Here is a 26,587-nt window from a genome sequence, read left to right as displayed (position 1 = left end):
CTGTTTAGCACCTACGGCCATGCCACCTGTATCGATACCCACCAGTGCCCAACGCTCTTATCCCAACAACTTACACGGTTATTATACTGCCATCGACGAGTAGGACATCACTATATATGTTCATAAGCACTCACTCACACGCAGCGTCGTGGAGCATCCAATGATAACCTCTATTACCTCAACACCAACTTATGCTGTTCTCACGCTGATGGTGACCCGCACAGGCGCACACTGTACCATGCAAATCCGCATCCAATGTGAATACCGCCTATCTCAACACCACTTTACTCTTTACACTACCCATTTATTATAAAATACATGAGCTTTTGAAGTTATAAATGTATTCAATAAACTAATGTTTAACATCTGATACGTCCGCTAGATAGGTGGTATGAAATGAATGGAGCATTCGTCCCACGCATACATTCATCAAATAGGCAGTTCATGGTGCAATAAAATAGCAAAGGTGGTTTTTGCTGCGAGGGCTGATTTTGAGTCGCGAGCAAGCGTAACATTCTAAGCGTTCTTATTTAGAATTTTAGAATAAAAAAGCGTAGCGAGGGGTTCAAATGAAATAAAATGGTTCTCGTTTGCAGTAATCATGCGCAAAATGTCACTGAAAAAAGATTGATATTCATCCTTTGTACGCTCTGAAGTACTTCAATCTCAGTTCAGTTTAGTTCAGTAGCTCCATCTATATCAACAGTACAGGTTTCATTTATTTCATTCGCGGATATATTGAGCTGAATGAATGAATTTATGAATGGAAGGTCTACTATACTACTACAACTACTCATGTCTGCAAATTATAATACAGGTTGTATTAGATACTTTTCCTCAATATTTTACTGAAATAATTTGGTTATCTATTAGCCATAGTCAGACGTCCAGTCTATCTATTATTTTGGTGTATTCCTAATTGTCCCCGCCATACATGTGGCCTATTCCCATCTGTGCCCGGCGGGAAAAAAAATTGGAATACACCATATTTAGGGTTCCGTAGCCAAATGGCAAAAAACGGAACCCTTATAGATTCGTCATGTCCGTCTGTCTGTCCGATTATGTCACAGCAACTTTTTTTTCAATTGAGATCATGATGCAAAATTATTTAGTTTATATGGTATGAAATGAAAATGACATTGTAAGTCCTAAGTATAAGTAACGGTGTAACCTATAAGTATGTTCCAAGCCGGAATCCGTAGCGGAGAAGACAGCCCGCTACATCTCCACGGGAGTTAAGAAGTTGGTGTCACCTGAGGAAGATGACGAAGAAGCGGCATACGATAGGGCTGACGACCTGGTAAGACCAGGAGTGAGCTAGTCTGTACAGCAGTGGCGGAAGGTCCAAACTCGATTCCTACGTTTCCTATTTCTAGGCAAGCGCCCTTGCCAAAATGACGTACATCGACAAATAAACCAAAAGTCACGTGATTATTTTCGTACATTATTTAATTGTAGTTTTAAATCAAACATATGTCGTTTTCTGTCATGTTGGCTACCTCTGAATACTGTATCTAGCTTGTCCTATCCTCGTTTTAAAAAAAAAGCAAGTGTAACGTTTCGGCTTGGTTGCCTTCTCTTCTTGCGCCATGTCATCATCTGACGTCGGCGACCATCTCTCGGAACTTATTTCTATCCTTTGCCATTCTGCTCAGGTTGGCAGCGTCATTAATATGAGTCTAGCTTTTAATGTTATCCATCCAGGCTAGCTTCCTTCTTCCTCTACTTCTTTTGCCTTCTATTATTTTCCTTAGAACCTTACTGCCTCACTGATATGTTTGTAGCGCCGCCACTGGCTGGACCTAATGTTGCGTTTAGGCGTGTGAATTGTAAAATAATTTTGTCAACAATGTATACGTAAAAAAAACTTAGCTAAAACCTGCTTTTAGTTGTGTACCGATTACAAAAACACATTCCAATAAGTTACATTGAAATTTACGACTAGTTAGAGCAGGATAACTCTGGAACGATTTTTATTGCACAGACTGTGCAAGTGTTATTTATACGTCATAATATCATAAAGGGTTGACGTTTAAAATAACACTTGCTCAGTTTGGGCTATCAACATCACTGTCGACTTATCTCTCTATTCCTGTTTAATCTTTATGAAAAAATAAGTTTTGTACGAAGCACTAAAAAATGCTTAATCAAACTTCTAAGTTTGTCTGGAAGAGATTGCTAACAGCGATAAAACAGCCTGTTGCTACCTTTATCTACATTGTCAATTTGTTTAAAATTTGTTTTTTTTGTGGTGCAAGAAAGAATATTAACTTACTTCTTAGTAAAAATCAAAATAAATAAGAAGTCTGCAAATCTGACGTCATATAACCTAACCAATTTTAAATATGTTATGTTATCGGTACTATATAAACCAGGGGTTTTAGCTAAGTATATTTGATGATCAAACGAACTTCTTGACGTGAAGTTCGATCGATATTATAGGAGTCACTTCATTTGAAGATATTCTCCATTAAGTATATATTAAGCTAATATCGCAGAAAATAGTATCACTAGATGGCTATACTTATACACAAATGGATGTATTTAACACTTTCGATTATTTACTGAAAAACAAGATATGTATATGTAGAATTTATAGCTATGTACCGAAGTGAAGAAAGTGTCTGAGTATGATGTCATACAGAGATAAGATAATTATCTCAGCACGTCAATGTTGCTCTAATCTTGTGTGAGTTGTATGCTAGTTTTATTTAGTTAAATAACTTAGCGCTAATTTACTTTACTGTATATTATTATAGTAATTTTTGTGAGCATATCAGATAAGTAAATAGATATCAAAATTCCCGATATTGTCATAATAAGTTCAGAGTGATATATGAATCCATTGACTTAAAACTTTATTAACTATACCACCAAGGCTACGTATGGCCACCAAGTCTATTAATTAAGACTTCAGTAAAGGTGTTCTTTAAAAAAAAACGGGGCAAGTGCGAGTTCGTTTTACTCGCGCACTGAGGGCTCCGTACAAACTTTGAGTTATTTCGAAATTTCGGATTGCAAGCCGTAACGTAAAGTTGGTTAAATCGAAAACTGAACTCGAAAATGTTTTTTGTTAATTAAAAAAAATCAAGATAGAGGTCTGATTATATTTTTCCTGTAAAATATAAATATACTAGATTTTATATTTCACTTTATAAACCTTTTTTTTTTTCACTATGAAAAAAAAAGAAGACTATATTTTGGAATTTACAATTGACTTCACTCTTCATATAGGTCATTTTCAATAGTTAATAAAAAAATAAAACTTTCATCGTGTCTGGGTTAGCGTTGTTCATAACTATTCCCAAATCGATAGCTTAAGTGGTTCTCTAGATATTTCAGCGATGTGACAGACAGACAAACGGACGGACAAAGTCACACCATAAGGGTTCCTTTTGTACCTTTTTGATACGGGAACCTAGAAACCGTTTTATTTATATGCTCATTGGTGGAACTACCCCTGGAGTTGCGGTATGTATGCTTGTAATAATAAAAGTCTCACGATTTTATTGAGACACTCCGGGCCCTCTTTTCTTTTCGTTTTCTGTCGCAAGACGTACAAATTGCAGAAAATTTGGACTGAATCCAGCAGCGTTTGTTGCGAAAACTAACAAACAAAATCGTTATTATTATTACATCAAGCGGTCACGCCATCTTATCAGTGCCATCTTCGTTCGACGTCATATTAGATAACAGCTATCGTTTAGACAAGTTATATTAAATTTGGAGCAAAAAGTAACTTTGTCGGGTGTTATTAAGGCGCTATTGCCATAAAATGCAAATCAAGGTCGTTTTAGCTAAAAGCCGAAAATGTGGTACCTTTTTTATTGAATACTGCCCATTTACATACCGTTCGTGTTGACGCTGCTGAGAAATGTTATTAGTTAATCATTATCACTTATTTTGATATAAATTATAAATATCCGGAAGACAGAACAAAGCTCGAAAAAACAACTCAGAAAATCGCGTTTTCCCAGAGATCTATGTAGATCGATTTTCCGCCCTCTAAAACCTCCATATAGCAAATTTCATCGAAATCCTTAGAGCAGTTTCCGAGATCCCGAAATATATAAATATAAAACAATTGTTCGTTTAAAGGTATTAAAAAAAAAATTGTTTATCATTATCGGTATAAATTACACCCTGCCCAATCCGCATCGGGCTAGCGTGGGGACTATAGCCCGAGCCCTCTCGCACATGAGAGGAGGCCTGTGCCCAGCAGTGGGACGTATACAGGCTGAATTATTATTATTATTATTACACCCTGCTCCTGACATAGATTTGGCCTGTGCCAATTTTTTCTGCATTATGGTTCTTTATGTCCTTATTTTTAAATATAAAAACATAATTAAAAAATTTGAATAAACCCACGACGATTAAAACGTAGTTGAAAAAGGATAAAATAATTTTGAAACCCCCGACTTAAAGAATTTATGCTATGAACTTAATAAAAAAAATCAAGAAAATCCGTCGGGGGCTGCCATGTCATGCACCAATCAAACCCATCACCGAACCCATCACTGAAAACCGCATCAAAATCGGACTAGTAGTTTTTGAGAAAAATGGCAACATTGGTTTGCTTGCACAAACATCCTCTCACCCCAAACGCATATACCGTCTCCGTTCCGTCGTGGGTAAAAATAAAAGACGAAATAGCGCCTATCCTTTTGACTTACACGTCAAATTGATTGTTATAAATATTATTTGGAACGAATGACGTATTTAAGGACGTTTTCATTGTTTCCAATGTTACCATGAGTCATGCGTGTCGGTTACATATTGTATACAATTAACTATTACCTAGATATATAGATAGTTTCATTTTACGTGAGTACTTGGTTATATTGGTCATTGGCAAAGTTAAAAATCACAGTATAGGAGACTGTGGAGTGAAATTGGTTCGTTTGTAGGTTATGTGCCATTGCGTGAAGACCCTTCGTGCTTTCAACGATTCGTCTTTTATGTTCAAATTGAAATCTACTCAAAGCTAAAGTTCACTCGAGTTCTAATTATTCACTTTCATTATAGTCCTTGTAATTATCGTTTTACGGATGATATTAGCACCAATTTATAATCCTTAGTGTAGAATATCAACATAATAAACTGACCAGAAATGAACCTTAAACTCGTTGATATAAAGCTTACGACTGCTTATGTTTAACTGCGTCGACGATTGTAGTTTTAATAATGTGTTAATTCTAAGGAGCTGGCTAATCTTAATCGTTGTCCACAATTTATTCCACGATTCATAAACGTATGAAACTTACAAATACACCCTCATCCAAAGGAATACAGTCCATAATCGTGTATATATTTATGAGTTGTGGCCTTATAAAGGGTGATGAGTCAGAGGTTGTTCACATGTGACATCAGTCTTTGTCCGTTACTGACACGCGTTGGGACAATTAGTTTAATGAGTTGGTGTAGATGGCGCTACCGAATAATCTGTTTCAACGGTTTTATTGAAACAATAATTGGTGTTGCCATCTTCGTCATGATAAAAATCGAGTCGAACGAGATCCTGGTTTACTGGAGCATGGTTTAAAGATAAAGATAGTTTATTATTTAAGTAGGGATATTACAATGCGCTTATGAACGTCAAATAAAGCTACACCGGCTCTAACCCTAGACCGAGAAGATTTAAATCCCCCCTCAATTGGAGATTTTGGAGGTTTAGAGAAGCCAAGTTTCATTTGCTTTATATGTATAAAGCACACAGACACACACATGTCACGTTTTAAACTATGAGGCCTCATGTTGCCGGTAGTCAATAAGATGCAATTACCACCAACATACAATTAGAAATCAACCTTATGTTACAACTGACAACCTTTTACCTGATAAGTTACATAATTTGGTAACTCAGGTAAGGACTCATCTCTGATGGAAATGTTCCTTATGCAAATGGAGCATAAGGACCCTTATCTAATGGAAAGCCACATATCCTTACTCTAAATCAAAAGGCGAAAAATTATAACCCGGCTGTCGCGACCCGTAACGCAAATACCCGTCCAATCCTTCCCAAAATTCTCAATATTGCACCAGACGATTGGACCATTCCATGCACAACGGGTCAGACGTGATGGCACCTTGCGAATATAAGTGTCGACGTAACAATTACTTTCACTTAACCTTGTTACATCATGGACGGTGCGTTGGTTGTTAATTATGAGATCTGAGAAACGTTGAGGAAAATAGGAGATTTGCTGGTCAAACTTGGGAGGGATCAGGATCTTTCCCTTTCATTGCTCCACCAAATGTCATGAAATTTTTCAACTTTTAAATGCAAAAAAGATAAATAGAGCAGCAGCAGCTTGAACGGAGCAGTACAGTCGCCATCAGATATATTGGAGCGGCCAAGGTGCTCACAAATATCTGAACACGCCTCTATTTTCAAGGCGTTAGGGTGTGTGTTCAGATAATTTTGAGCACCTCGGTCGCTTCGATATACCTAATGGCTACTGTAAATGAAATTGCAGATTTATAAACAGCGTTCTCCTAATACAAGACTTTCACCTAATATTAGAACCAGAGTAAGCGTAGGAGTTAAAAATGGAGTCCCGGTTAAGAGTACCGCGTATATTGTAGCTAGAGAGCTACAATATAAGCGGAAAATCGTTGAGAATTAGACTTTTTATTTGCCGCGACATCTATTGTCGAGTAGCAGTACTGAGAGTTCCGCTACTTGACGCTAGATGTAGACTATACGAAAATAATAGTATTTTTGGTAACAATACCGTTGTATGGAGTGAGCACTCTTGGTCTTCTTAATTCTCTTTGATGAACGTGTGCTAAAGTCTAAAGGGTACATGATCCTCTACATAGACAAATTCCAAATGAATACAACCATTGTTTGGAATATTTAATGATACATTTAAAAGGATTCAGAATATCTTGCGGTGGTGCATCGCGTGACTCGTGAACGTGATACTGATTGCCCTGTCATAGGAAACGAACACCTTAGCAACACTATCGTGAGGCCCACGGGCCTAATGGTTGTGTTATAACATCACGTAAGAGTACTTAACGTTTTCTTACTTGTGTACAGTCTGCATCAATAGTAGCGGGTAAAACAACGCATCAAATAGATATGGGAGATAGGAGTATCTGTAAAGTTTGTATCACAAACTAATTGCTCTACATATCGAGACGTATATAATATATTGTTGTTAAGTTATAAGATAATGGTAGACACTTGTGATTGTGACGCATAATCAGCCGGGTCCAGAGGGCCTACCGCGAACCACGTTCGACGTGTTACCTCTCTGTCGCACTTGTAAATTCGTACGTAAGTGTGACAGGGAGGCAACACGTCGAACGTGGTTCGCGGTAGGCCCTCAGACGCCAACGTGCGGACGGCACTGCGAGCGCCTTTATGTTCGCGCTAAAAGACGGCCAATGGATCCGGCACGAGCATTACACAGAATTCTTGTTACATTACACGTTACACCCGTCTGGACCCGGCTTCCTGATCTACTTTTGATGCTGATTGTACTAACAGCCTTAACTGACCATCGATGAACCTTGTGTCTTTGTTAATAAAGTTTACGAATTTTCAGTTAAAGTGGACGGTTGCTTAGTTTAAGTTTAAGGCCGACTGCCTGCAGCAAACGCGCGCTATTGTCCAAACTGCCGCGTGCGTCCAGCCCGTGACCTAAGATTTGTTGTCGCCATTTCTATTTATTGTTACATACTTTTAAGTATTTGGCTAGTTTTTATACGGGCTAGATGTTAAAAATAGTCTGACTTAAACAACACTTATTGTAAAACGTTGCAGCACTAGGCCGCTTAGCTACTTTATGCAGAATTCAGAAGTACATACCTGCTTAATTTGTATCGTGATTCCTGTCGTCTCATCTACGAAATGTAATGGTTTAAAAAATATATTAACACATCCATGTAGCCTTGTATGGTAGAAATCAATAGCATGCTAGCTGATTTATTTTGTAGAAATAAGCAGGTAAGCTAAGACGATATTATCATTTTAAGCAAATCCATTTAAAAAATGACTAATTTTTGTACAGTCTGCACTCGAAACTCCACAATTTTTTCTATGAAAGATCCATGCCAAACGAGGGGCAAACATAGCTCCCGTAAAACTCTTCGGAACTCGTGCGCAGATTGTTAGATACGTGTTTAAGTTGCGTCCAAATCTAACGAATGCATAATTGCTTCAAATTGCGCTCAACTAGCACAACTCATGCAAGGCTCTTCGCGAATTTGCGGCGCATTTAACAGATCTGGACGCACCTGTTTTGTGGGTCTTCCTATAATCACGTCCAATCTATCTAGTATATATCTTTAGAGCTGTATTGTATGTGTTGCGACTGGTTCTGAATAGTAATTAACTGTTGCCTTTTTAACGCTTTCGATGGACCCCGGCACGACGCGAAGTCAGGGTCGCTCCCGTTCTCCAGATGGGTAAGGAATTATGCCGCCTCGTATCACCAACCTTTTTGTTTATGTACACTTTTGTATTTGGTTTGATCTCCTAGGTCTCGTTTTAAAACTATGGTTTTATATTATAGTCTGGCAAACAAGATTTGGCAGTAACAATAGAGCCATACATTTTTTTTTAAAGATGGTTTGGCCTTGTAGCTCCGGGCCGCAAGATGAATTTGCTTAAAGGTCACGTTCAGATGGCAAGCTTATGTGTCTATACCAGGATCATCTTGCAGGCAGCCTGAACAACCTGGCACTGGTCAAGTATAGCTGTATAGAAAAATAGAATATTCATATACGCTAGAATAAGAAAAAAATATAATTGAATTGCTCTGTCTATGCTCTACTGACAAACTACTCTTGCCAACCTATAAATGCTAAGTTTGATGTCGATAGAAACTGATACAACATAATTATTTTCGTGTTTGTAGTTTTTCTTGGCTGGGAAAAAAATTGTTGGTCGACCATGTTATTGAAGCTATTCTCAAGTGTAAATTATTAAGACTACTGGGATTTCTTCCTTTTTTTGTTATTATAGTTTTAAACTGCATTTACAACGGCAATCATATTTTTTTAGATAGTTCAAAGTGAGTTGTTGAGACCATTATTCTTTTAGTAGAAATAAACATATTTTACTTTTGGGAAGAGCTTTGCGATCCAACTCATACATTTTTGATGAAATTTCCATTCATGGAGAAAACTGTTTCCACTAACTAAATCTTAACAATTCACAAGCTATTCTTCCCTCTTAAGTAGTTAGAAGTATTAGGTTGAAGTAGATTTAGCGGCTTTTCGCTTTGCATAGAATAAATTTCGTTAATATTATGATTTCTAGTCATTTTATTTAATGAGTCATTTCCAATGTAGTATATACTCGTTCAAACCGAACGGTACTCGATAATGGGATCTGTAATTAATTAATATAGCATGTTTGGTCGTTTTGATTATACCGCTAATAATTGGAAACGTTAAAACGTTATCACTTATCATCAAACGACCGTGCACGCACATCAAATCTGACATCGAGGTTTTTCACCAATGACGTCATACTTTGGGTTTCCTTATTTTCAGTAAAAATTGGCTATCACAAAGTCCAGCTCCAGTTACCTGGGTAACATTGATAAAATTGTCACTTGCTTCGCCAATAATAAGAGCCCTTTTGACCGATGTTGCAGGCGTACATAGGCTACGGAGACTGCTTACCATCAGACAGGCCGTGTGCTTGTTTGCCACCGACGTAGTATAAAAAAATGTACAATCGAGCCTTGGTCGTTTTCAGCTATTATCTATCCAAATTTTTTTAAAGTTTCGCTCTTTGAACTGTAGTCCTCGCGAGCATAGCCTAAAACTTAATTTATATGACGCCGCCACGCCGTTAGAATAAAAACGAAAAACTGAATTGACATAAAAACATGTAAAACTAGGTATGGCTGATCTAACCATATGATGTATTTGTTCCAGGTGATGCAACAGGACGTGAAGAAGGAGAACCCACTGCAGTTCAAGTTCCGAGCCAAATTCTACCCCGAAGATGTCGCTGATGAGCTCATCCAGGAGATCACGCTCAAGCTCTTCTACCTGCAGGTACGAACTGCTGACTGCGCTTACTTTGCGTTACAGGGGGGGCTAGTCCAGCAGTTGCTTAGGGCACTACATCTAATGAAATAAAGTCATATGGAGAAGACCGTCAGAAGGTAAGATCGTCTACAAGGTCTTTCGCCGCTTCTAACTCTTACAAAAGGTCAGTAGAGCAGAAGGAAGATCTTTTCTGACGTGTGACTGAGTGAAGTACGTATCCAAATACGAGAGTTCTTCTATATGCTGAACTGCCAAAAATTTGATATGCCGGTCTTCACCACATTGACCTTAGATGAACCCTAGCACCAGAGTTTAGAGAGGGAATAATAATTCCTCCCAAGTCCAGTAAAAATTAATCAAAAAGATTTTCATGTCTACAAATATGTCTTCAATACACAAGCGAATACAAGTTGTGCGTACTTTGTTGGTTAGAGAAATTCTCATACGGCGAGACTAAACAAATTATCCCAAATGAAATGATGGATTATTCGCCTGACAATAAGTGTATGTTGTTTTTCAGTAGATTTACGTAAGGTTAATGCAGCCAGCTAAACGTCCCACTTCGTCGCTTGCCATAAGGACGAGATTTGCTTGTATCTTAATACAAATAACCTGTTAAGGCGTCCTTATGGCAAAAAGACAAAGTGGGACGTTTTGCCGGCCGCGGTCACAAATTAGCGTTTAACCACAGCTCCGCTTGCCACAATCTTTCCTATCTTCTGCTATTTTTAATCCTTCTTAGATATAGATTATTTTCACCTATCGTTCTCTCTTGTTACTCTCACTCTTAAATCTTTTTGAGGCTAGTAAATACTATAAATAAATAAATAAATATTATAGGACATTATTACACAAATTGACTAAGTCCCACAGTAAGCTCAATAAGGCTTGTGTTGAGGGCACTTAGACAACGATATATATAATATATAAATATTTAAAAATACTTAAATACATAGAAAACACCCATGACTCAGGAACAAATATCCATGCTCATCACACGAATAAATGCCCTTACCAGGATTTGAACCCGGGACCTTCAGCTTTGTAGGCAGGGTCACTACCCACTAGGCCAAACCGGTCGTCATATCACTATATATTTTATTTTCACAGTTATTCTCAAAACTCATACTTTATGCTCCTATCTTCTATTTTCCAGGTGAAGAACGCCATCCTGTCAGACGAGATCTACTGCCCGCCCGAAACTTCCGTCCTGCTCGCATCATACGCGGTGCAAGCGAGACACGGCGACCACAACCCCGGCCTGCACGGGCCCGGGTTCCTCGCCAACGACCGTCTGTTGCCGCAGCGAGTCACCGACCAGCACAAGGTTAGTGCAGGAGAATAATTTTGGCAGCGTGTAGAATATTAAGAGCAAAAACACTTGTATCGCATTATAGACTTGAAGAGCTGTTGACATTTCTCGTTCGAATTGAATGCATACTTAATTCGCGCCGTCTCAGTGCTTTATCTGTGGATCTATACCAACCATCCTTGATAAACCGCATGTTACTTGAGTCGTCTTCATGCGTATGGTTTTAGATAATTACGTTAGCCTAAGTGACCAATTGTCTTCAAAAGTATGGAAAATGTTGCGAATTTAATCATCATCATCATTTCTTTTTTAATCTAAGTGTAATTTTTCTTCGCCAGATGTCCCGCGACGAATGGGAACAAAGCATAACCAACTGGTGGCAAGAACACCGTGGCATGCTTCGCGAAGACGCCATGATGGAATACCTGAAGATCGCACAGGACCTGGAGATGTACGGAGTCAACTACTTCGAGATCAGGAACAAGAAGACCACGGAGCTGTGGCTCGGTGTTGACGCTCTCGGGCTTAATATCTATGAGAAGGACGACAAGTAAGTAATAAAGATAAAGATGTAAAGAAAAAACGAGAACGCGAAAATTTTAAATAGATACAGATTTTAAATCAAAAAGTACTCAAGAAAGTAAAGAATATGAGGAAGACAAAAATATAACCGCAAGTAGGTATGTGAACGAACACGAGTGAGAAAGTATGTAGAGAAGAACTCTAAATGCACCATTGAGATGTTATTTTTTTCGATATCTGAAAAATGCAAGATCGATAATTTATTACCACCCTACATAGCAAATATTTCCAAATAAAGCAGTATTCTGAACATTACAGTTCAATAGCATCTTAAGAGTTGGTATTTGTTATTTTCTATTTCAATCATTATTTTGTTAATTTCATACAAAGTCTAGGTGTCTGATATGTTCCTTTAATCAGCATTATTTATCTTTTTTTTTCATTTCCAATTGTTGGTGCTATTGCAATTCTGGTATGTATGCTCATCATAAAATCGTGTACTTCCAGACTGACCCCAAAGATCGGTTTCCCCTGGTCCGAGATCCGCAACATCTCGTTCAACGACCGCAAGTTCATCATCAAGCCCATCGACAAGAAGGCGCCCGACTTCGTGTTCTTCGCGCCGCGCGTGCGCGTCAACAAGCGCATCCTCGCGCTGTGCATGGGCAACCACGAGCTATACATGCGCCGGCGCAAGCCCGACACCATCGACGTGCAGCAGATGAAGGCCCAGGCCAGGGAGGAGAAGCTCGCCAAACAGGCACAGAGGTCAGTTACTTTTGCTTAGCAGCAATACTGTTGCTCCTAGGACGCTACCTTGTGGGACACCAAATTTTATTAGAGAAGACTGAGGGGTGGGATCGAATAAGTGTGCTTTGTTTTCGTTCTGGAAAATATTTTGAAGAGTTAAGCCGATAAACTAGACTTCATATATAAAAATATTACGATTAGATAATAAGGAAAAGGGTAAAGATGGTCAAAAGCTTTTGCATAGTCCGGAAAAAAATCTTAATACATCCGTACCTGTAGTTTGGGGGAAAGATATAATTGGTCACACACATATTTTACTAGACAAAAGTTTAAGAGAAAGCAGATATAAAGAAAGGGTATTTATTTCCGTCTTTGTTCCGTTGTTTATAAAAGGTATATTTTGTTTTCAGAGAGAAACTCCAGCTGGAGATCGCGGCACGCGAACGCGCGGAAAAGAAACAACAAGAATATGAGGACCGTCTCAAACACATGCAAGAGGAGATGGAACGCTCACAGGTACGGTTCAATATTAATTTTATTTCTTAAAACAAGCAGCGAAAAGTGCGAAATCATATAATAAAGTGTCAGTAATTTTTTAAAACCTCCTTTTATAAGGGTTCCGTAGCCCGAAACTGGAACCCTAAGAGGGTTGCGTATGTAACATCCATTTTTTTTAATTTCAAAGTCGTTTTAAACCTACTTTAAGTATTCATATCAATAAGAAACTTCGCAAATACGTATTATATACGTAATAGTGTTGAGTTGCTCACTCGTGAGGCACTTCATTTGTACCACTCATTTAGTTAAATTGTCGCAGAACTTCACACCGCATAAATGTCATACATCACTCCTCAATTAATTTTACTCATTTACTCGCGCGCATCACACACAGCTCTTACCACTCAAACCATTCAAACACTTCAAATTTGAAAAAAAACTCTCAGCCTTTCAAACTCACTCGCGTTCCTCACAACTCGCAAGAGAGTCGCGAGGCGCTCGGTGCTTGCCGACATTCAAATGAAGAAATGAGTCATTGACGTCATCGTATTCATCGCTCACACTATCAACTGCCCAACTACAAACCTTATTGCAAGGACAAAAGGTCCACCGAGAAATGCGTTGTGTTTGTACCTCGCCTTCGCCTCACTGTGACATCCCCTCAAAAATCCTTTCAAAATGAAACAATGAATTAGATTTACCGAAAGAGGGAGTGAGACAGACACGCGCCGTGCTTCAATAACACCTCATCGAAAATACGTTAAAAATGAAACACGAAAGAAAACAAGCGTAAGCGTCCGCAAGCTTACATACATATTACGCCATTTTGATCCTAGCATTGCTAAGTTACTTGTCAAAAGCGAAAAATCTAAGTCATCAAAGAACCTACCGAAGAAAGTTTTTTCTCTCTGTCGCACTTGTAATTTCATACGTAAGTGCGACAGCAAAGCAAAACTTCGTGGTTCGCGGTAGGCCTCCATATTTGTTAGCTATTATTGTACTAACGCGCATACCAGTATAACCTGACCTCAAGGTTCATATTGCTGGTGTCATGTATAATCTGAATCAATTAGACTGGACAGTGAAATGGTTACTTGATAAGCGATTGAAATTCCAACCAAGTCTCACTGGGCATTTACGAAGCTAGCTTAAAACAGTTATCGTTTAAGAGACCAAAATATTATTTAAATTATTGAAATATATATAGTGGCGTACACAAAATATGATATTTTACATTAGTTTATTAATAAAAAAGTAAATATAATTTGTATAGGTGAAATAAACATGTACATTTTAACGATTTGAATTTGTAATACTTTTTGTTAACGTGCTTCGTATAGTATTTCGATCATTTATGATTTTGACATATTTATAGTACGAGAAACTCGAAAAAGTTGTTCGTAATCTTTAGTTGTGTTTTATAAATAGTGATCAGTGACCATTCTTATAATTATTCCAAAATAACAATATAGTAACATTGTTTTCGCGATAAAATATACCTGTGGGTCTTTCTTTGTGTCTTTTGCATACAAAAATCAAGTGTATATTACACGCCGGTGGCATTACCGCGCGAACGTTATTGAGGCTTTCGTTTGTTATCATATTACAATGCTATTATTACTGATAAATTATGAGGTGGTAAGTTAGTAATTTCTATATAATAATAATGGTACAAAAATTATTGGATTTGTTCTCCTTAGTTTGTTAATTGTTTGTTTGGTAGTTTATGGTTAGTATTTATTTCAATATATGAATGTTAAACTTAAAATGATATCAAGTAGCAAGGATTGATACTGAACAATCTAACAATAAAAATAATAAACTGCTAAATTAGAACAAGTTTCATAAAAGCATCAAATTAAGTTGCAATAGGATGTATGTACTTTAACTCCTTAGTTTGATTCTTAAATGTATGTCTTCTGTTGTTAAAGTTCTGTTTTAAACCTCCAGAATTGCACTCCAAGTAAATATTTAAAAGGAAGTTTAGCAATGCCTAAATATGTATTTACATTAAATATGGTTTGCTGCCGTTGGAGTTGATGGAATAGTCGATGCTGCAAAAGTGCTAGTACCTCTCCTCATTTGAAGTAAGACATTGTAACACCTCATTTTAGAGAATGAGGTACTCATACAAACTCATTTTAAATTGATGTCCTACCCATCACTAATACGTAAAGTACGTGTGTTGTTTTGACATCAGTACCCCTAGTGTAATTTTTTTTTATACTACGTCGGTGGCAAACAAGCATACGGCCTGCCTGATGGTAAGCAGTCTCCGTAGCCTATGTACACCTGCAACTTCAGAGGAGTTACATGCGCGTTGCCGACCCTAACCCCACCCCCCTCGTTGAGCTCTGGCAACCTTACTAACCTACCTTACCTTAGCGATTTCGAAACGTGACGTACGCGTTTGCGTTTAATCTCATTTTGTATTGGATTTAGAAAGAGCGCGCCAAGCGGGACGTTTTGGAAACTCAAAATCCTATACAAAATGAGACTTAACGCAAACGCGTTCGTCACGTTATGATGTCCATTAAATTTACACTAGGGGTACTGGATTATTCCAGATGTCAAAACAATTGATTGGTAGCATCAAGCACAACATGAAGTTAAGACTGGATAGTTGTTATTGGTTTTTTTTAACCCCTCGATTTTGGACTCATGATTCATTTTGACGATTTCGGACGCGTAATTTAAAGTCGGCCAAAATATAATGATAATCATTTTTGACAGAAAGTTATTTGTATTCTTACAGGCAAATCTGATCGAAGCTCAGGACATGATCAGACGGCTAGAGGAACAGCTCCGCCAGCTGCAAGCTGCCAAGGAGGAGCTGGAACAGCGCCAGAATGAGCTGCAGGCCATGATGACCCGCCTCGAGGAGACCAAGGTATCCAGATCTAAACTGTTGAGGTGTCTTTAAGGGTATGCAGTTGTGATATGAATTTACCATCAGATATCACAATGAGAAAAGAATGCTAACATATATATGAACAAACCTTATGTATATTATTTAATGATGATTTCAGAATATGGAGGCCGCGGAGCGCGCTAAGCTCGAAGAGGAGATCCGCACCAAACAAGAAGAGGTTTCCCGCATCCAGCAGGAGGTCGAGGAGAAGGACTCGGAGACTCGGCGGCTGCAGGAGGAGGTCGAGGAGGCGCGCAGGCAACAGGTAACATTATTATAGATAAACGGCTTCTGAAATCCTGGTCACGGGCACCAAATTGTTGTAACCCACTATTAAGCTGGAAGTAGAAAAACGAATAAGAGGAATATAAGAGGATAATTTCTTTATGCGTGGCATTAATATTAGACAAAAAGACGAATACAAAATAAAAGTAAGAAGTGTTGTGCGGTCAGATGTCGACGAGAAGGATTTTGAGATTTGAGGCGTGTATGTAATTATGAGGATTAGAATGTAGATTTTTTTTTTTAATTTATTGAGAAACAAGCAGTCTTAAAATAAACATATGAGCAACTTAGCTAATAGCTATGGATTGATTTCGTTATAGACCTATAGTTTCCTAATTTTAAATTATTCGATGTACAATTGAAAAAATAATAATAGTGTAAACTTATAGCGTACATAACAAAAGCGTAAAGGGTGTAGCAGGATAGCCTAGGAAAAATTGCCCCCAGCGATTTTGGGCCGAAACTGTAATCAAACGATGCCTTTTGGGGAGGTTATACTCTGCACAAAGTTTCATCCCTCTGTTACCCCCTGGGGGTGAAAAACACCCGATTAACCCCAAAACTGTTTTAATTATTTTTTCGTAAACTATGAAAGTGACTAATTTCAAATTTTGTACAAATATTAATAAGACTAAAAGCTATGTGCAAAAAAAATATTAACCCCCTAACAATTGAAATTCTTGAGCCAATACATATTAATTTCGCAATGTTCCTTCTGGAGTAGGTCCATGAAACTTTTGTATAATGTAGAATATAAATTGGTTCATTTTTGAAAAAAAAAAAATAGTGTGTGTACCATGAGCCAAACTTGATATACAGGGTGATTCTTTTTTTATTTTTGTTTTTTGTTACAAGAATTTCAATGGTTAGGAGGTTAATATTTTTTTTGCACATAGCTTTTAGTCTTATTAATATTTGTACAAAATTTGAAATTCGTCACTTTCATAGTTTAGGAAAAAATAATTAAAACAGTTTTGGGGTTAATCGGGTGTTTTTCACCCCCAGGGGGTAACAGAGGGATGAAACTTTGTGCAGAGTATAACCTCCCCAAAAAGCATCGTTTGATTACAGTTTCGGCCCAAAATCGCTGGGGGCAATTTTTCCTAGGCTATCCTGCTACACCCTTTATATATAATATATATATATATATATATATATATATATATATATATATATATATATATATATATTTTCCTACTCCTCTACTGTTATCTGTCATTTATGCATTCATTAACACGAAAAAAAGATTTCAAGAAAAGTCTATATTGTCTATTCCTCATAAAAGCTCTTGTGCTTTTATACGCTATAACGTTATTGCGATTAATGGCTACCAACCTAACAAAACCAAAACGAATACGGTTTTAAACTAAGTGCATTGATGCCAACTTACAAAATATTCATTTGGTTGCATAGTAAAAATAATTACTTCATAAGTCAGAAACCCGCATGTGACACCCGTAATATAGCAACACCCATAGACTACGAAGATCGCTTAGCGTTGCTTGTTAGTCTTCGTAGGCTACGGTGGCCAAAATTGAGAAAAAACTGTCCAAAAAATTTATTTAGCAAGTAGCAAGTACCAGGGCCTCATGAGTTACGAGGAGGTGTCGCCGACCGGCCGGCCGCGGCCCGGGGCGGGCCGGGCGCGGAACAAGGTATGCTCGCGCGTCTTGGCTATATACTTTTGCTGTAATTTGTTTACCTAAATTAAGATTTATTTTTGTTGACTCGTAGGAAAAATATTGTATGCAACGTTGTATAAGTAGGTCAAAAAAATCTCGTGGCGTATTCCTTTACAATGTTCGCCTACGCCTTCGGCTCCGGCTCACATTGTAACTCACGCCACTCGCCTTTTTTGACCCTTCTTATACAACTGTTGCATAAAATACTATTATAGATTTTCTTGAAACCTATTATGTATGTTTTTATATTAGTGTTTATGACAACAAAAAGTGAAGGTGGTTTAACGTTGTTGTCAGGACGAGGCGGCGGCGCTGCTGGCGGCGGCGGTGACGCCCTCGCACCACCACGTGGCGGAGGGCAAGGACGACGCGGGCTCGGACGGCGGCTCGGACGCGGGCGGCCAGGAGCTGGCCGGCGCGCCCGACGACCTGGTGGACCCCGTGGAGGAGCGCCGCACGCTGGCCGAGCGCAACGAGCGCCTGCACAGCCAGCTCAAGGTACCTGCTCCTGCTCCTGCTCCCGCTCCCGCTCCGGCGGTCACATGACATATACCCTTTTTTTTTAAGAGGGGAAATGCGTTTCGCATACCCCCCAGACGCGGGGACGGGCCTGGGATGGTTATGTGGGACTCCCATATATTTATTTATATTTATTTATTTAAGAAACAAACAGTCCGTCATATAGGCAGTCAGTCATATAGGCTGATGAGACCCATGGTTTACCCACTAAAACCCCTCTGTTGCCGCCTCAGTGCTATAGGGCGAGGTCCCAGGAACGCCGAAGTACTCTTCCGCAACACATGACATATAGTAGGGTAGGGACCCTAACTACGACACCACTCATTTTCTCCTACAATTTTAGGCATTTTTATTATTTTTTATGATATCCGAATTTAAAATTTTGTTAAATGTCAAATAATCGACATATTCGATTTGGCGATTCGATTGACGACCGGTTTGGCCTAGTGGGTAGTGACCCTGCCTACGAAGCTGATGGTCCCGGATTCAAATCCTGTTAAGGGCATTTATTCGTGTGATGAGCATGAATATTTGTTCCTGAATCATGGGTGTTTTCTATGTATTTAAGTATTTATAAATATTTATATATTATATATATCGTTGTCTAAGTACCCTCAACACAAGCCTTATTGAGCTTACTGTAGGACTTAGTCAATTTGTGTAATTAATGTCCTATTATATTTATTTATATTATTTATTTATTCCGATAGATTGTTATTCGAGCGCGGTATCTGATTCCGGCATCATTTCATCTAAATTTGAATTTATACTTTCCTAAACGCTTTTGCAAACTGTTTAGAAATACGTAGGAGATCACTTTATAATGACGATACCGTCTGTTATGTTGTTTTCCGCTTTCAAATTTATTTTGTATACATACTATTTTTAAAACATCATAAAATATGACCGTAACACCTCCAAAGTACTATTTCATTATGTCATAATAATTCGATCTAATAAAATAAAGTAATATAATAAAGAATAGTGGATAACAAATTTACCTGGACCCGGATATGTCCTTAAACTACGTCCATAAGAGAGGTATGGGCAATGTGAATGTCATCTCGCCTTGTGTGGTAGGGCACAGCACAGCGGATGTCATTCCAGATCTAGAGCAGAGCCCAACTGGGGAAGTACCTCCACCTTACAGAAAACCGCAGCCAAATAACACTTGACCCTACTCATAGTGTTGTGTTCCTGCCGGTGAGTAAGGTTGCCAGAGCTCAACGAGGGGGGTGGGGTTAGGGTCGGCAACGTGCATGTAACGCCTCTGGAGTTGCAGGTGTACATAGGCTACGGAGACTGCTTACCATCCGGCAGGCCGTATGCTTGTTTGCCACCGACGTATAAAAAAAATTTATTTAGTATCAATAATATTTATATGTACTTTAATAGGCATGCAAAAATTTAATACCTCCCCTTCTCAAATATTTTTAAAATGATACAGCTAGAAGTAAATCATAATAAATAACTGTAAATAAAATGCTAAACCTTCCATTTATTATTCAGGCCCTGAAGCAAGACCTCGCACAATCCCGCGACGAGACAAAGGAGACCGCCATGGACAAGATCCACCGCGAGAACGTGCGCCAGGGCCGCGACAAGTACAAGACCCTCCGCGAGATCCGCAAGGGCAACACCAAGCGCCGCGTCGACCAGTTCGAGAACATGTAACCTGCACCGGCAGCACTGGACCGGGACCGGACTGGAGGGTTCTATTACACCGTGAACATATTTGCAACACTTATAAACAGGGCCCGTAGTTTTCGTGCCGTTGACGCAAAAATGACGTAATTTAACATACAGGAGTTGTTTTTTTTTTTTATTTTTTTATTTAGAAAACAAACAGCCTTTTACAAATATGTCTAAAGTAAATGAACTAAAAATAGGCCTAAAGTTTCCTACATTACTAAGAAAACTATTACATAGAAATGTAAATTACGCAATTATAAATTACCGGTTTAGTTGTGTACTACATGCAAGTAAAGTAAGAAAATATACAAAAGTATGAAAAATATGACTGGAACCAAATTGATCAATTTCTAGAAAACAAAATTTGCCGAACTTTGTTCTTGAACACGGACAAACTATGAACAAAAATATCTATTGTTTTATAATACTACAAATTTAGATAACTTACTTATTGACGGGTATCAAAATAAATACTTGTTACGAGAATAAAAGCTTATTACGCTGTTAAAAATCAAAAATATGTATTATAGTTGGTCAAACCAATTTGTCAGTAAATAAGAACAAAAAAAACTATACTCATCCTTTTCTTTTGGATGCTAGTACTAGTGTAAGACAAAGATAGTGTGACTCCCTCTGTCTATGTTTGAAATGAGATAGCCCTTTGACAAACTATATTTAATAAATTAATAATCTATTATTGATTTGAGTGACAATAAGATGAGAGTCAGTTAGACGTTTCTGTACTGATTGTCAAGTATATGTATAACTTACGTAAAGAGGTTGATAAATGATTAATTATTACGAAAATATTAATTGGAATCATACTCTATGTAGCGTGACGTCATTTTTCTGTCAACGGCATGAAAAGTACGGGCTCTGCTTATAACACTCGTCGGCAAACCCCTTTGGAGGTTCGATGATTCAGTTCGAGTCAACCAAAACTTTACACTTTGTGATCATGACCGCTTTACACACCGTCTGCGGCTAGGGCTGCCATCTCGAATTTCGCCAAGCCCGGACAAAGATTCAAAAAAACCCGGACATTTGGCGTAAATCGCATTTTTTCCCCGGACGAGTCCGAAAATAATATTTTTTTAAAACAAGACCTTTAATTTTACATGTAGTTTTTATATGCTTCCTTACATGAAAATGGGTTTTCTCCGGACACTTCTTGACACCCCCGGACGGATGGCAGCCTATCTGCGGCTCTGAGAATCCTGCCTTCGCCGAGCCCTGACTTAGAATATTGACTGTTCGTAACAATATTTTGCGTTGTCCAGATCTGCAACACTTATAACAATAACTGTTGGAAGTTTTAGCCGTGTCCACATTTAACCTTTTAACCGCCAAAGACGTCATATGACGCGCGCGGCTACAGCCCAATATCAACCTTCATGCGTACCGACAAGGTTCACGATTACGCGCCGCGTGCGATAGGCGTGGTGTTCAAAAGGTTAAACATTTACGACACATAAAACATTGAATGTTCAAATAAATAAATAATGGAAATTGAGTGTTGGAATAACGAAAACCTAATATGTATTTGAAACGGTTCTAGTAGATTGCGACTGAGAGCTGCCTTATGTGAAAGACTAATTTTTGTACGTGTGGTCATGGTCTTAAACTATTTATAGGTATTGTAATAGACTTAGGCAGGCAAACAACAAACAAGTTTTGGAAGAAACAATATTAAACTAAACTAAACACTTCACTATAATTATTGCGGTCAATTTTATATAAAAACATCTAGAATAAATACACCATATGTGCTAGTAAAGCTCTAGTTTAGTGCTTATATCCAAGTTTTGCGGTTAAATATGGAAAAGCCCACCAGTCTACGGTTTGGACCAAGTTTTGTAAGCGTTTTACACATATCCTAGTTAAGGACGGCCTAAGGGAGTCCGTCGGAAAAGCAGCGACAATTCGCTCTCCTAATGCTGCCACTTTTGAGTAAAATATACACAAATTATTAAAAAAAAATCAGACAATAATCTGCCAAAAGTATAGACAAAGTATTTCCGACTAGCTAAAAATTAAATCATGTTTTTCCATTTTATTTGCAATAAATATATTTACAATCACGACTGTCTATAATTTTTGCAGATATTTGTATGTATGATCCGTCGAATGTATTTTTAGAGAATTTTATTCTCGATTTATAAATTGTAATCGACTTGTGTACGCAATAATAGTCTGTATGGTAAAGGTCATATTTTGTATAAGAGGGCGCGGTCGAATTTGAAACTGAGTTTACAAGTACATGTTTTGGATCTAAATCCAATAAAATTAAAAAAAAATGCTGTTAGACCGTAGCTAGAAGAAGTAAGATTGCAAACCGTCCGAATGGCCCTTAGAGTTCCGAACTTAAACGTTAATCGTATAGCAGACGAGAACGCCGTGTACTTTTCAGCACGAGTTTGCGACGTCAGTCGGAACTGTATGTAAATATTGATTATTACTTAATAGTAATTTTATTTTAGACCATAATGTGCTATAACCGAATATGTATACAAGAGAAATCACGTTTTAACCATATTTTAAAAACATTTACAAACGATCACGACGGCATACCGGCTTGTTTTATTATTAATAATTATTTTTTAAATAATTCGGATTTTATTTCTAACTGATAGATGTATGTTGGGAATGTGAGTCATGAAACTGTGCGTCGAGTTATTCAGTAATGTTTATTTGTGTTAGGTATGTTATAGTTGCCTGTTGACTACTATAGAGATAGCTTAGAGGCCAGGGGCCGAGCTTTCGTCCCATACTTCGATCGCTCCGTCCCGTTCCCGCACCAGGTGAGAGAGCGAGCGCGATCGAGGCGTGGGAAGCCGGCTCGGCAGCGGCTTCGCTCCGGGGAGAGAGACGGCGATACATTAGAGAAGGATGCTCAAGTGTTGGAGCGGGCCGCGGGGCGCATCTTATTTATTTTTATAATCATTTATAATTAGCCGTAGGAGATATCGGTTCAAGTGTAATTATCGTATCTATTCTTTCTGTCCGATCGCGTCGCGATCTCTTGAACAAAATTCGAAAAGCTTCAGTTTAGTATGCTTATAGGGAGCGTATATTTAATTGTTAAGTGTATAAAAGGCATTCCATAAGTTACAATACGGTTGGCGTGAGTTATTTCGAAATTATATTAGCGAGCGTTCTGTGTTCTGTTTGAAGTGCCATCCGTTGCATGTTCCGAGTCTGAATGCTGCCAGGTCGCTGCGATGGTCGCGTGCGACTGGCGACACGGTTACGCTACACTATTTATATCTTGTCATTATTTTCTAAAATTATACAATACCATGTTGCCTTTCAACTACTGTGAATTTTTTTCCAATAAAACGATTAAGTAAATGTGTTTTATTTCATTTCTTCGCATTATCACAAAATTTACATGTGTGGCTTTCCATCACAGAGGGTCCTTATGCTTCAATAAGGTCCTTTCAATCGGAAATTCCAACATAAATTTTAATAAAAAGGTTCCTTATTGCACATGAACCATAAGGACCCTTCTTTAAGTTATTTATGGAAAGCCACATACGTACTTAATTATATTAAATGAAAATTTAAAGCCACGAAGCACTTAGAAACTTACCAGCTATATATTTATAAGAACGTAGGCGCTTTGAATTAGTATGAGGCGCCTGCAAGCAGGAGCGAGCTTTGAATGTCGGGCTTCACCCGACCTATTAGTATGAGCCGCCCTGTAGGCAGGAGTGCGCTTTGAATGTCGGGCTTCACCCGACCTATTAGTATGAGCCGCCCTGTAGGCAGGAGTGCGCTTTGAATGTCGGGCTTCACCCGACCTATTAGTATGAGCCGCCCTGTAGGCAGGAGTGCGCTTTGAATGTCGGGCTTCACCCGACCTATTAGTATGAGCCGCCCTGTAGGCAGGAGTGCGCTTTGAATGTCGGGCTTCACCCGACCTATTAGTATGAGCCGCCCTGTAGGCAGGAGTGCGCTTTGAATGTCGGGCTTCACCCGACCTATTAGTATGAGCCGCCCTGCAGGCAGGAGCGCGCTTTGAATGTCGGGCTTCAACCGACCTATTAGTATGAGTCGCCCTGCAGGCAGGAGCGAGCTTTGAATGTCGGGCTTCACCCGACCTATTGGTATGAGTCGCCCTGCAGGCAGGAGTGAGCTTTGAATGTCGGGCTTCACCCGACCTATTAGTATGAGCCGCCCTGCAGGCAGGAGCGCGCTTTGAATGTCGGGCTTCACCCGACCTATTAGTACGAGACACCCTGCAGGCAAGAGCGCGCTTTGAATGTCGGGCTTCACCCGACCTATTATTATGAGGCGCCCTGCAAGTAGGAGAGTTCTACTTTTTCCTAAACAGAAAGCGATACCGAATCCACTAATTTTGTTACACATGTATACCAAAATGTATACACACGACAGGAAAAATGTCGATAGAGCGATGTAGAACATTCCAAATTCAAAAATCTACTGGCTGCTATAGGGAGCGTGCATGAACTGTAGGAGGCAGCACAGGAGCCGTCAGATTTTTGGCGCGCGGCGTAAATGTGATGTTTATTGTTCCAGCCCCTAATATGGCTTTTGTCTCTGACATCCGCTGCATACTCGAGTCTCGATGCCAACGTAGAAAGATCACCGCGATTTTCGTTCCGTGTTAGTTTATTTTTGGCATTAGAAAGAACTTCGCAGAAGTAAGCTTGTGGTTTCAAATCGGGTTGTATAAGTAGGTATTGGCCATACTTCATTAGATTATACCATTATTATTATTAACAACCAAAGAGCCTGATAAAAACTGCACGCTTACATCTGTGGAGTTCTTTCTATTACTAAAAAGAACGAAGTATGTTAATACCATTGACATATCTAAGGACGGGTCTTACGGGCAATAAGAATGGGGCCGGTACAGCGGTGTAACGCACACGAATTCGAGCCGATCGTGCAGTCTAATGCCACATGCCACAACGCGATTGGTTGATGAGTTCGCATCACGTGCGCGATTGGTCGCAACTGGTTGCGTTAGACTTCACGATTGGCTCGAATTCGTGAGTGATACCTACCACTGAACTAGCACCATTCTTACTGCCCGAAAGGCCCGCCTTAGGGCCTACGCTAGCTGACGCGGACGCCCGCCGCGTGCGCACGCACGCGGGTGCTATTTGTGGGTGAAATCCGCCGCACGCGTCCGCTTCAGTTAGCGTCGCTCATACTATTGTTCGTTAACCCGCTCCGTGCACCCGCGCCAGCTAGCGGAGGTCCTTAGATATATGTCAATGATTCCTACAACGTGCCGTCCACTATGGGACTTTAAATGCAACGTTCGATTCTACTCTCAATACTGAGCTACTTCTATCAAGGCACTTATCCCGAAATCGTAAAAAAAAATGTTAGCCCTGATTGGTTAGACAATTTGTATGCAACTGCAAATCGACCTGCAATCAAACCCTAGTGAACCCCATAGTGGAAGGAAAATTATGCAATACGATATCGGCCTGTCAGTTATTCGTGATGGACCGCTTTTGCGAATAACTGACAGGCCGATATCGTCCGCCGAACTGATAATCAGTAGGCCCCTTTACTGTGTTTTTTCTTTCAAATAAAACGATTAATTAAATGTTCTGTTTTATTTCATTTCTTAGCATTATCACATATGCACTTAATTTCAGTAAGTGAGACTTATATACATATATTTACATCGACACATATGTTAATATAGGATAGTGATTCCATTGAAAGCATCGAAACACTTTAGGAAGCTGTCGGCTAACATTCAGTACCAATCGAATATAGGTAAAAAACTTAAGTAAATCACCTGTTGTTTGTAGTTGTGACGTGTTCGAATAGACATTTGTTTTGTTTGTGTGTGTCTTTTAAACATGTATTGTCTATTCGAACACGTCACAACTACATACAACAGGTGACTTACTTAAGTTTTTTATCCATATTTATTTTCATATTATTGTTACATGATAACGTTGTTATTTATCAACAAACAGTAATATTTAGCCAGCTAAATATACAGATATAACTTATCCAGATAAGTTTCCAATTCCCGTTATATTTCATATACATAAAAGAAAAACAAATTTGACTAGATTTAACTACCCGACCTAGTTGAATACTAAAGTAAATAAATGAAAAATCTATAATAACAGTAATAATTAGCTATGTGGAGAAATAGAGATAGGAAATAAATAAATTTGACAGCTCAAATTTTCATATCAAACAGAGTTGGGCATTATTCGAATATTTTTTCAGCTAAATAATTATTCGAATAAAAATTCATTCGTCGTGAGATTATTCGCGAATAAATCATTCATTATTTTAACACGAACGATATTTCAGTAGGTACCTACAGGCTCAGATGGCAAATCTGAATAAGCAGCTCCATCGTAAATAAGAGCCAACTATAAAGAGACATAT

General features: G+C 38.7%; 1 protein-coding gene across 2 annotated transcripts in view; it reads left to right on the top strand.

Annotated features, from left to right (window-relative positions):
- The window catches only part of LOC133520854 (moesin/ezrin/radixin homolog 1), an 81,897-nt gene extending 58,355 nt beyond the window's left edge, over positions 1-23,542 (top strand). For both annotated transcript variants that reach the window (XM_061855542.1, XM_061855541.1), the window contains 9 exons: positions 9,904-10,026; positions 11,177-11,347; positions 11,671-11,882; positions 12,362-12,622; positions 13,015-13,120; positions 15,858-15,992; positions 16,132-16,278; positions 18,278-18,478; positions 20,009-23,542. In XM_061855542.1, the coding sequence (XP_061711526.1) occupies positions 9,904-10,026; positions 11,177-11,347; positions 11,671-11,882; positions 12,362-12,622; positions 13,015-13,120; positions 15,858-15,992; positions 16,132-16,278; positions 18,278-18,478; positions 20,009-20,173 (1,521 nt within the window). In that variant the 3' untranslated portion in view covers positions 20,174-23,542. The remainder of the gene's footprint in view (positions 1-9,903; positions 10,027-11,176; positions 11,348-11,670; positions 11,883-12,361; positions 12,623-13,014; positions 13,121-15,857; positions 15,993-16,131; positions 16,279-18,277; positions 18,479-20,008) is intronic.
- The last annotated feature ends 3,045 nt before the right edge of the window (positions 23,543-26,587 follow it).

This window comes from Cydia pomonella, chromosome 8 (genome assembly GCF_033807575.1).
Source record: "Cydia pomonella isolate Wapato2018A chromosome 8, ilCydPomo1, whole genome shotgun sequence".
Taxonomy (NCBI): Eukaryota; Metazoa; Arthropoda; class Insecta; order Lepidoptera; family Tortricidae; genus Cydia; species Cydia pomonella.
Note: the sequence above shows the minus strand (reverse complement) of the source record. Positions and strands in the feature narration are given on the sequence as shown.